Source organism: Amia ocellicauda, chromosome 9, assembly GCF_036373705.1.
Source record: "Amia ocellicauda isolate fAmiCal2 chromosome 9, fAmiCal2.hap1, whole genome shotgun sequence".
Classification (NCBI taxonomy): Eukaryota; Metazoa; Chordata; class Actinopteri; order Amiiformes; family Amiidae; genus Amia; species Amia ocellicauda.
The window spans coordinates 19,384,684-19,396,851 of NC_089858.1; the positions used below are offsets into that span (position 1 = coordinate 19,384,684).

At 37.1% G+C, this 12,168-nt stretch overlaps 1 protein-coding gene across 4 annotated transcripts in view; it reads right to left on the reverse strand.

Moving 5' to 3' along the window:
• dpy19l3 (dpy-19 like C-mannosyltransferase 3) overlaps positions 1 to 12,168 on the reverse strand; it is a 27,071-nt gene continuing 14,903 nt past the window's right edge. For all 4 annotated transcript variants that reach the window (XM_066713674.1, XM_066713675.1, XM_066713676.1 and 1 more), the window contains 9 exons: positions 11,995 to 12,068; positions 11,244 to 11,402; positions 10,824 to 10,946; positions 10,628 to 10,739; positions 10,037 to 10,093; positions 9,377 to 9,459; positions 5,567 to 5,699; positions 4,509 to 4,667; positions 1 to 2,185 (listed from right to left, as the gene is read on the reverse strand). In XM_066713674.1, the coding sequence (XP_066569771.1) occupies positions 1,985 to 2,185; positions 4,509 to 4,667; positions 5,567 to 5,699; positions 9,377 to 9,459; positions 10,037 to 10,093; positions 10,628 to 10,739; positions 10,824 to 10,946; positions 11,244 to 11,402; positions 11,995 to 12,068 (1,101 nt within the window). In that variant the 3' untranslated portion in view covers positions 1 to 1,984. The remainder of the gene's footprint in view (positions 2,186 to 4,508; positions 4,668 to 5,566; positions 5,700 to 9,376; positions 9,460 to 10,036; positions 10,094 to 10,627; positions 10,740 to 10,823; positions 10,947 to 11,243; positions 11,403 to 11,994; positions 12,069 to 12,168) is intronic.

Consider the following 12,168-nt stretch of genomic DNA (forward strand, 5'->3'; position numbering starts at 1 on the left):
GGTTCTTCTTAAGCAAATAACTGGTTATGGACAGGTGGCCTGGAGGTAAAGCTAAGGGTCTTATCATCAGGTGGTTCCTGGTTCAAGTCCTCACTCCACCACTGACTGATACCCTGAGAAAACTAGTGAAATACTGAACCACCTTGTGCTTCGACCAAAGGAAAACCATTGGCCACCTAGTCATTCACCACGTTGTCTCCATTGGTCACTTTCTAGAGTTTGTGAAGAATGATCTGCTAAATAAGTAAGTATTGTTATTATTAATAGAGGACTACATCGACTCAGTCAATAAATGCTTTGATGGGAATATAAACCAGAAGACAGCAAATGCCTTCACATTCTGAGTTTGGAGTCCAGTGTTACAAAAAAATGGTTACACTCTGTAGGTAACTTCAAATTTCAGGAAAAGGAAATAAAGAATGTGTCCAAACATGCTGCATATCATCAGGTACAAACAATTACTGTAAACATTAGTGATGTGTTATGCACAAACAAATACTGTACAAATGTATCTATACCGATTTTACAAAAATGTAAATGTTATGGCACTATTTGCAAACAGTGAACATGATATGGCACCAACAGAGGAGAAACAATGGGAGAGGACCCACAGCCAGACAATTAACATTCTTAAAACTATTCTACCAACAATTGTGATTCCTTACGGCTGCATCTTCAAACAGAAAAACACATATTCGTACAGGGATGCTTAGCAAACCAAACCAAACTATTTAAAGGCACTTTAAATACTCTCAAGTTGTTTAATCTTTAAACATGTCTAAAAATATCCAGCATTTCCTTCTAAATCAAAAACTATATATATAACTTTCTATGACAACTTATGATTGCATTAACTGCTGTAATGAAATTTCACAGAAAACAAATGTTGAGATTAGACTATGACTAACCCTGTACTATCCATACAATAGAATAAAATCAGGACATCTAGTACAATAACATTGTTCATAGTAGAAACTCAGTTTGGCCAGACAGTTCTTAGACTTCTAGCAGTGATGGTGTAATCCAAGGGAAATAAAAGCAGAAAAAACTGGCCAAAGTTAAATAAAAAAAAAAAGTCATACCTAACGGAGTTCATGCATTTGAATATGTATAAGCTTCCCAGTGGAGGACACTGAGTAAAGCAGACAAGACGGGAATCGGGATGAAAAATGTAACCATTGTTGCAGAGGAACGTTCAGTTAACATCTAAAAAAAAACTCTTAACAATTGAACAGAAGTTAATAACATTATGGCATCAACAGCTAATACTGTTTTTAAGAATTAGGCTACGAAGTAAGAAATAGTTTCCTAAGGAATAAATAACATTAAACAAACACAACAAGAACGCTCCATAGTCTGCAGTGGCTTACTACCTACATTGAAACAGCTGCTGTTCTAACATGACATAACTCAACAATTGTAATTTCCTATCAATGGGAGCATGAATGACATTTAAGAAAGCATGCATAGCCACCCCCAATAAAATATACAAACGTACATATTTCAGCTCTTACTCAGTCATCCCAGGAGGAGAGGCTCCAAGGCATCAACAACAGACACACATATATATATGATGCTCGAACATGTTTTAAAAAGAAGAATGGCACAGTGATGACTTAGACTTGGGCTTGTGTTACTCAAGATTCAGAGGAGGCTCTTCAGCTGATTATATAACGTCTTGCTCTATTTTTTGGTTGGCACAATGAAGTAAACAAACACCCATCAGGCGACCCCAGTCTGTGAACATTCGTTGTAGTGCTGTGGACTTGGATGCTGGTGACACTCAGCCTGAGTTGGTATTCATGTGCTCCCTTTCTACACAAGTTAATCACAATTACTATCCAATCAGCCAGATAATAACAGGGTATGATTGCAGATCATTCTGGGGTAGGTGGAATATCTTAGATCTCAGTGTTGCTATCTCTCGTTCAGCAGGGTGTGAAATAGGAATGAGGCGATGATATGAGCTAGACTGGACAAGAGGCTAAACATCTGCGTTGCTCCCTTTGACCGACTTCACTTTCTTCCTCCCCTTCTTCAGTTTGTAAACGTGAAAAGTTTTGTTCTTGAACACACGGGTGAAGTACTTGGTGTATGCGGGATCGTCGGTTTTGATTTCATCACAGAAGCGGGGGTGCTGGGCTGGGGTCAGATCGGGGTCGTTCTCTCCAGGACCGTCCATGATCTAAAAAACAAACAGCCGTCTCGTTGAAAGCCCTGTGGTAACTACAGTGTAGAGCTCATCTCTGTTAACACTTGAGGATTGCTAAAGGCTTTAGTAAGAGAACTCAACATGTACCGCTGGGCAGTCAGTTCAATTCAACCACTTTGTTAATTTCAAACACCTTTAATACTTAATTGATCTGGTTAAATGGAATAATTAAGGGCAATTACAAAAATCTGTCCGGGTTAATAACTCTTGATTAGCTGAGAGGCATCTAAACCAATCCTTTACAATGCTTAAGTAATGACTATCAGATCCTTACAATACCAGATAGAGGGTGATAGGAAATCACTACACAAAGAAAAAATGGGAACACTGGTCATTACACGTGTATACAGACATGCTCAAATTTGTTGGTACCCCTCCACAAAAAACGAAGAATGCACAATTTCCTCTGAAATAACTTGAAACTGACAAAAGTAATTGGCATCCACCATTGTTTATTCCTTACTAAATAGAAATCAGACTTTGATTTTGTTTTTCAACATAATACTGCAAATAATAAAACAAATGAAAATGGCATGGACATTGGCATTGGGAACCTCAACCTAATATTTTGTTGCACAACCATCACTGTAGTTTGGCCCACTCTTCCTGAGCAAACTGCTCCAGCTGTCTCAGGTTTGATGGGTGCCTTCTCCAGACTGCAAGTTCTCTTTCCATAGATGTTCGATAGGATTCAGATCAGGACTCATAGAAGGCCACTTATTTCTTATCCATTCTTGGGTGCTTTTAGCTGTGTGTTTCGGGTCATTATCCTGTTGGAGGACCCATGACCTGCGACTGAGACAGAGCTTTCTGACACTGGGCAGGACGTTTCGCTCCAGAATGCCTTGATAGTCTTGGGATTTCATTGTGCCCTGCACAGATTCAAGGCACCCTGTGCCAGGCACAGCAAAGCAGCCCCAAAACATAACCGAGCCTCCTCCATGTTTCACTGAAGGTATGGTGTTCTTTTCTTTGAAAACTTAATTTTTTCATCTGCAAACATAGAGTGACTTGCCAAAAAGCTCCAGTTTTAACTAATCTGTCCAAAGGAGATTCTCCCCGAAGGATTGTGGCTTGTCAAAATGCATTTTAGCCAATTCCAGTCTGGCTTTTTTATATTTTTCTTTCAAAAGTGGAGTCCTCCTAGGTCTTCTTCCATGGAGGCCACCTTCCCTCAGAAAGCAACGGATGGTGCGATCAGAAACTGACGTACCTTCACCTTGGAGTTCAGATTGTATCTCTTTGGCAGCTATCCTTGGTTCTTTATCTGCCATTCGCACTGTCCTTCTGTTCAATCTGGGGTCGATTTTCCTCTTGCGGCTACACCCAGGTAGGTTGGCTACAGTTCCGTGGATCTTGAACTTCCTAATAATATTTGCAACTGTTGTCACAGGAACATCAGGCTGCTTGGAGATGGTCTTGTAGCCTTTACCTTTACCATGCTTGTCTATTATTTTCTTTCTGATCTCCTCAGACAACTATCTCCTTTGCTTTCTCCGGTCCATGTTCAGTGTGGTGCACACAATGATACTAAATGGCACAGTGACTACTTTCCCCCATTTAAATAGGCTGAATGACTGATTACAAGATTGAAGACGTGTGATACAAATTAAATAAACAAATTAGTTTGGAATATCACTATAATCCAATTATTTATTATCTTTTCTAAGTGGCACCAACAAATGTGTCCAGGCCATTTTAGAATATCTTTGTAGAATGAGCAATAATTCATGTCTTTTCACAGCTTCTTTGCTTTATTCTATGACATACCAAAGGCATGCAAGTATACATGATGCAATAGCTTTTAATTTCATCACTAGTCATGAGGAATGAAGCATTATTTCAATGAGCTGTAAGGGTACCAACAAATTTGATGATGTCGGTATATATATATATATATATATATATATATATATATATATAGGCATAAACACAGTCCTTCATCCCTGTGTTAGAGGTAAAAGTTGGCTTGAGATTAAATAAGAAATGGTAAAGCTGTATTCATGCTTGTGCCATGTGTTTACTGTACAAAAATAAGAAAACAAAAGGTTCCTCCCTTTCTTCAATTCTTTAGCTTTGTTTGTGAGATCAGAGAATGCCCCATTCCACCTCTAATTGCGGTTGTTGTCACATGTCCTGACGTCAACGCTCTCCCCCTTTGAAGTGTTTCAGAGTGACAGATGTTGACAGCAGTCTGAGGTAATTTGTAGGACACGCACACACACCGGTACCAAGAGGAAGCCCAGATGCTGCGTGCTGGTAGGTGTTCTGAGGTGAGGAGCAGCACGGTACTTACATGGCCATTTGCTACATCAAGAAGATCCCGCAGGCGACAGCCTCGACTGTGTCTCCTCTCATAACAGATACTGTCCTCCAGGACAACGTAGTCTGTCCCAAAAGAACGTAGGATTTTGTGTACGTCTTCGGGGGACTGGTGAGCATAGATCTGATAAACCTGCGAATTAATTAACCACAAAACCTTTACAAGACAGACATTGAACAGCTTCAATATGATGGGTAGTTAAGGGATGGCTTACATGCTGATTTTTAAGAAGTCTGGGTACTTGCGTTTTCTTCTTTTTAGATGAAAATGTCACAATACATTTATTCAATGCCTTTTATCAAATGTGCTCCAGAGTGCTTCATAATAATTCCCCTGCCAAGACCGAGCAGGTATTATTCTTCGTGCATTCACTATACTCTCAGAGGTTGTGTGTTAATACATGGTCCAAATTTTACACCACGTTTTGCAAAATAAAATAAAAACTTTTTAATGCATATTTATGTATATGTGCATTTTATCCATTTTTGTTAAGTAATCGATTTAAGGAATGCAAAGTAAAACAGTATTTTGCATCAGATTACTGATGCAACAAAAAAACTTTCATTGCAACACTTTATTTATTTATTATTTATTGGCTCTTAGGAACCTTATTCCAACTGCAAGATAACACAAAGGGAAAAGGGTAGACGGAGATAATAATTGAGTGTGACAGAATAATTATATAAGGAATAAACTTCACATGTAATGTTTGTGATTATAGTTATAAACAGCACTGCTTGAGTAAACACGAGTGTAGAGAAGAAATTAACCTTTTATCAGTACAAAAGCAGGTCAGTTGAGCAGTTGGTCATTTGCAAGTGAATAATGACTCATATTGCAGTGGCAGCTACATATTCTCAGTTTGCTTATTGTTAGGGTTAGGAAAGAACAAGGTTGAGACGGAGGGTAAGTATGAGGAAGACTAAGATTTTGATTTTGAGATTAAAATGGTGAAGTAAATAGTATATTCCATACAGTTTCTTTAGGAGTCTCTCTGATTAAATGCACAATCAGAGGTGAATCAGACCTACCTGTTTGGTTCTCTCTCTGAGAGCCTTGTCCTCATAGTGGGGATGATTTGTTAAAACTCTTCCGGTACACAGTTTGATTCCCGCTAAAAGCTGCATGCTTCCTGCAAACACAGCCTTTTTGGAAGTCTTGGAGCTTAAAAACAAAAATGAGCATGATGGGTTCAAGTCACGATATTATTTTTCAACACAGTTCAGTCAATGATCTGCCAAACACGCTTAGTTCCTTTTATTCAATCTTGTTGGCATGTCAGTTATTTTGGGTCAGTGCCTTTTCTTAATCAACTTTTGGTTGTCTTATTCAGAAAGGGTATTAAAATGGCTGAAACTTAGTACTTAAGCAGTAGATTTTGTGTATTGGAATTTTAGAACAAGAGAACGGTCTTCAAATAGCGAGTTAAAATCCTGCATGATGCTATTCTGCTTGAAAATTCCTGGACTTGGTAAATACTCTGAAAATCTGCCTCGATAAGCCTAAGAAGGGAGTTAGCCCTGACCTCACTGGAATGCTATGTGCAAATTTTTGTGTAGACGAAGCATTCTTTCATTAAATACTGGCTTTATGCTTGCCTCTGCAGGGCATATTTACAGATTTCTGTTTCCCAGTGACTTTAATTTAACGCACAGAATCATCATCTTAGTCAGAACAAAATCCTTTAATTAATTCAGTGGTTGATGGGCTGTTACACTGATCAAGATGTCTGACCAAGGATGACTTCCCCTTTGAGCTAAGAAGCTGGAATGTACAACTTAATCAAACTGCGGAGAGAAACAATAAGAAACATGCTTTGTCTTTGGTTAGTGTAATAACCATGCATGTTTATCAATGTGAAATACCAATTATATGGCTATGGTACAACATTCCCTCAGACAATTTATATATATGTTTTTGTTTTTAAATGAAACACATTAATGAAGGCCAAGTCAAATAAGCCAGTGAAGAAATCCTCAACTACTAAGAGTTAACAAAGTTAAATAAATTTTTCTCATTCAATTAAAAACAAACATTCATACTTGAGTCATCTTCACAAACTGACTGCACACAACACTACACACAATGAATCTTCACAGTACATCAGCACCACTTTTCTCTTACTCCCTTCCCTAAGCAAACAGAAACAATACAAAATATGTAAAAACAAACCATCCCACATCTGTACAGCACTGAAGGTAATTGTAGGACTCCACTTTACAGTGCTTATGACCCAGAAGTAAGCAGCTGGTAATACCATCTGTCAGACTTGAACACCAGGCTCTTTAACCCTATTGGTGGGTGTCCATTATAAATTAATACTGGATATCCAACTGAGGTTTTATCAGACCAAACGATTTACATGATGTAATGTAAATGTCAAAGTGTGTTGACTTGCCATAATCTGACATTATATCAATTGATTAGTCTCATTAATATTTAAGAGTGGAAGCTGCATGCTTTAAATCATAGCTGCGCATATAGATTTTTAAGTGTGTGTACAATATACTGAATTTGAATGGTTGTCACCAGCTCACCTACGAGCATCTTAGCTGCAATGCTCCAATAAAGCACACACCAGAAGACTGTCCCCCAAGGAAGAAGGAAACCATACAGTGTTGACAACCCAAGGGATAGCTGTCAGTGTCACAGGCGCAGTGATCCCCCATTATACTGACCTCCTCTAAGCTCTGCAGCACACTCAGTGCACGATCAGGGTAAATCTATTTGAGCCAGTCACATCGGCCCTGCAGCATATGTGGCTAGACCTCAGATCTGAACTACCATGGCAAGTATACCTGCAAGGTCTTAAAATAGCAAGTACACTTGAAGGCTAGTTCTTCATTCCTGTGAACCCAGGGGGGCTGATATCTCCTCAACAGCCTCATATGCAGAACAGAAATCTCACCGGACCGTCTTCAGCGCAGTGAGACGGGTCGTAATAGAACAACATGCTTCTGCTTTTCCGGTAATGTGAACCTGCTAACAGCAATAATGTATTTAACTGGCCGTTGTCTAAGATGCCTCCTTATGTGCTTGAGGACGAGACTCGAAATGACAGCAAGAATGCCAATTACTGACAAAGCATGGACCAGTTGGGTCCTTAACGGGGGGGGGGGGGGGCGGGCGGGGATAGAAAGTATCTTTAAGAACACCTTGATCAAATGAATACAAGAAAAGTGATGTTTATCTACATACAATGAATCACAGTGGCCTGCTTTGTGGGTGGAAACTGTGTCAGAGATAAAAATATCCCTGACCAGTGCAATACCGAGCCCAAGCACACAATAATGCAAATATTTGTGGGACCTTATTGTACCTTGTGTTGAGGAGGACACTACCACACAGTAATTATATTTTGTGATAAAAGCCATGTAAGTAGCTTTGGGTACATTATACATATTCAGTGCATTAAGCCCCCTTGTGTTGCTACTCATGGTGCCTCTCACAGGGCACACAGGTAGGAGCAATCCTATCAGTCAATAATGATTTATGACATCTATTAAACTGTGACTAATAACCCTTCCCCTTAAAGCAGAAGAAAAAAATAACTAGGAAAGCTTTAAAAAAAACAACAACAAAAAAACATAAGAATGTGATTCACTGAACTAAATTAATAGATGCATAGATGTAATCCATTATATTAGTGACCAATATTAATGTCAGCACGCCATTTATTTCAACATTGTGCATCTATTATTTTGGGCATTAAATAACCAAGCACTAGTCAAGTTATTAACAACCTTGGAACAATTCGAGCTGTTAATCTAAGAAACCGGGGGTATACAAATCCTGCAATTAATTCAGACAGGAAAATGGCAGATTTGAAGTAGACAACATAATAGTGTATTTGAATCACATTTGTCAAGTTACTTAGGCAGAAATTATTACTAAGTGTTTTCAGAGCAAGTCTAAGGTAACAAATGCACTTAGAAGCGTGCAGGTTAAATTATTTATGTACAATAATTATGAATTCTGCTGTAAATAATGTAAAATCAAAACCCACACCAGATCCTACACAACTAGTCTTCTTCATTACAGTCTAAGGTTATAATTCTCAAATCATATATAGCAAAGGCACCTGATACGTAACACATATCCAAAATGATGAAAGCAACATTTCCATGTCTTAGAATTATCTTAATTTTAATGATAAACATTAGTTTGCAAAAATAAATAAAAAGCAAAAAAAAGCAAAGAGCATGCTCAAACATGAAACATTTAGTGAGATTACACTGAATTATTTCTGAATAGTGGTTAATAAATGTTTTTTTAGAGTATTTTTTACAGGATTTAAAGCTTGCTTTCCAAATAGATAATCTAGATATCGAATAAAAAAATAATGCCTTCATAGCCATGGGTTTCAGGAAACACGATCCTTGCTTAACTCTTTCATCTAAATTTAATTACCAGTGGGGAAAGAATTAATTCAGATGTACATCCTGTTGAATCCTGCAAAGGCGTGAATGTAACCTGACACACCAAATCCGTCACAGAATACAATTTCTTCAGGAACCTCATATAATTTCATGAGGCCTATGTGCCCTAGTTTCCAGAGCCCTGTATCTCAAAAATGGAAAATACATTTGGCCAATTCCTCTAAATCTTAAATCACATAAGGCCAATCTTATTCAAGCATTATTCCACTTGAGGCTGAAACCCTGCCAGTGGCTGGGCCACTTCCAAGCCTAGATGTCTTATTCATGCACTACATGCTAATCTACATTTCATGTAAGTACACAGTCGCTTGCATTACCATAGAATTTGATCTTTAAAAGAAGCAAATCTAATTTTCCCTCTTTATAGGATATATAAAAAAATTAATAAAAAAAGTGGTTTACCTAATCCAGTTCATCAGTTCCACCGTATCTGGGTCATAAAATTCTCTCAGTTCTGACATTTCTTCTGTCAGTTTGGGCCAGAACTGTGCATAAGACAAAAGGAAAAAGAAAGAAAGTGTTATGCAAGCCTGTGCCTTTCAGAGCAGCGAGCGAAAGCTGAAAAGCTCTTAATGAAAAAGGCACTTTTGCCAAGGTCTGAGCATTCCACAGCATTCATTCCAGTCTTGCATTTTACAGGCTACTGTAATATACACTCTGCTACATCCTACAAGAAAAACATAAAATTCAAACACACATTCCTCAGTAGACATTTAAAAGTTAAGACATTTCAGCATATTAGAAAAAAATGAAATTAAACATTCCTTCAAATTCAACCATTTTAAGCGTATTTTTTGTTCCTTGGGCATTAGAATGAAACTGCTAAGCCAACATGTCTAATCAGTTTAATAAATTAACATATTAAACAAAGATGTTGCTATATCATGGAGAAATTCACACTTTCGACAGCAAAAAACAGATAATTGTTTATTTTTGTTACAGATAAATGACAGCTTACAAGAGGTTACAAATGTTTCCCGCCTCACATAAATTATTAATTCAAGAAAGAGGAGTACATTTAACAAATTGCATAAGAACAAAGTTAATATTAAAAATCCCCACCTTGTAATAAAGGAAAACAATAATGAACAGAGGGACAGTATATCGGACAAGTCTTTCCTAGGAAAAAAGAAAAAAAAAACACATGTATTTTATAAAAATGTCAAGGCCTTTTAACAACAAAACAAAATTTCAAAACCTCCACGTTTTCATATGGATGTCTGTTGTTACTATGTCTCCATCTAGTGGTGACTATCTTCTTTAAAATTATTAATTATTAATTATGCTAACATCTTGGACTATAGGTATAACATTTAATGTATTATTTTATTTTTTGAGGATTCAAACTTTATACAAACTATATGAAGGTGGAGTCTGCAGACCTAATTTAATGGTTGTGAGTAAAAAATAGCTGTGTTAGAGACAATTAAAAAAAACATTAAAATAGATATTTGGTTTCCTTTTCCAAGCTTTTAGCATTTACTTAGTTATCTCTCAATACATACATGACAACACACTGAAAAACTGAAATGGGATGAAGAGAAAAAGGTTATTTTAGACAGGTACAACAAATTAATTTCAACTAAACTATCTTGCAAGAGACCTTAGTTATTATTATATAACGGGGCAGATCCTGTGTGGAAAGTGTCATACCTTTGTTTTTGAGTGGAAATGGATCACTCTTAGATAGAGTCCCCACAATTCTCTGCTGCAGGCACCATAGGCAGCAAAGGCACACATGTGCCCTGTCCAAATGTACTTCATTCTGCAAAAATGTAACACAGGTCTTGTTAGGGCTTGAACTGATATTTTACTCATTGTATATTTTGAAAATATGGTCCTGTATTACCTCATAGTGCTATATGCAAGGAGACCAAAAAAGACGGTATGCAACAGATTGTAAGCAATGTCTGGTCTAATAGACATTGTTTTTTCTTCGTTTCCTTTTAGCAAATGAATGGTACTTGAATCACTGAAAAATAAAGAAAGATGAATACACAAAGGAAAGGTTTTGTGGTTTTTTTTTTTCTTACACTGATCTGTATTTGTGGCACTTGTGATTATATATTAAGAAGATCAGTTTCTGTAATTGAAATGAGGGTTGTCTTTATAAAGATGACAGATTAGGATCTAATTAAGTGGAAAATGGGCAAGATGTGTTGTTTACAGCAATACCTATCCCGATAGCTGAATCCTGCCACATTTTAAATAAGCAAACAGCCTACATGCATATGCTAAAAACCTAATGTTAAAATAAAAAACAACATACCTCAGATTGCCGGCAGCAACTACCATTAGTATTATCATGAAGATAGTTAGGGCACATATGTAAGGGTACAGCACCAGTGTGCCAGCCAGCCGTTCAAAGGTGTCCAGTGGCATCACCCCAAAAGCTTCCTCACACAGGTATAGTTTGGCATCAAAATCTCTGACAGGACAAGCATGTGATGATAAGCCAAAAAAAAAAAAAAAAGAAATGCTGATTTAGTAAAATATGCATTTCAGAGTAACATCCAATTCTTGGATGTCTTTCAATACACTTAGGAGTACCACACCTTTGTAACTAAATAAAACAAATAAAAAGTTGATCGGTTACAACACATATAAACCAAACTAAGTTGTCCAATCCCAAAGTAGAATTAGGAAATAAAATAACTGCATCACTATTTATAAATAGTTTATGATAACTATAAATATGTAAAAGTGGGAGAAGAAGCACACCCCAAACATGGGAAAGGTGCAAGCTATTAGAACGTGGCCTCAAACAATGAAGAAGAAAAAAAAGAAGCTGCACAATCTCAAAGCACTCAATTAAACTCAATTAATTTTATGAAGCAGAAAACACACCAACGTTTCAACCGAAAAGCCTTCATCAGGGTGTAATGAGTCAGAGACCATGATTCCATGCATTAATTATTGTAAGCGTATCTAATATTATAGTGATCAATTTAATTCACCTGCCATAAGGTATATCTTTTTCAGTAAGCGTTCTAGAGTTAAGAGCATTAAACCATTCATACCTAGTTGACCCAAGTCCAAACTTGGCCTTGATGAACTTATAAATGTGTTCATCAGATTTAAGCAGCAACACTTTCTGTAATAAAACAAGACAAATCTGTTTTAAAAAGGGGGGAGAAATTGGAAGTACTCAAAGACATCATCATCTTCGGACTGAGGAATGAAGATATTGAAAT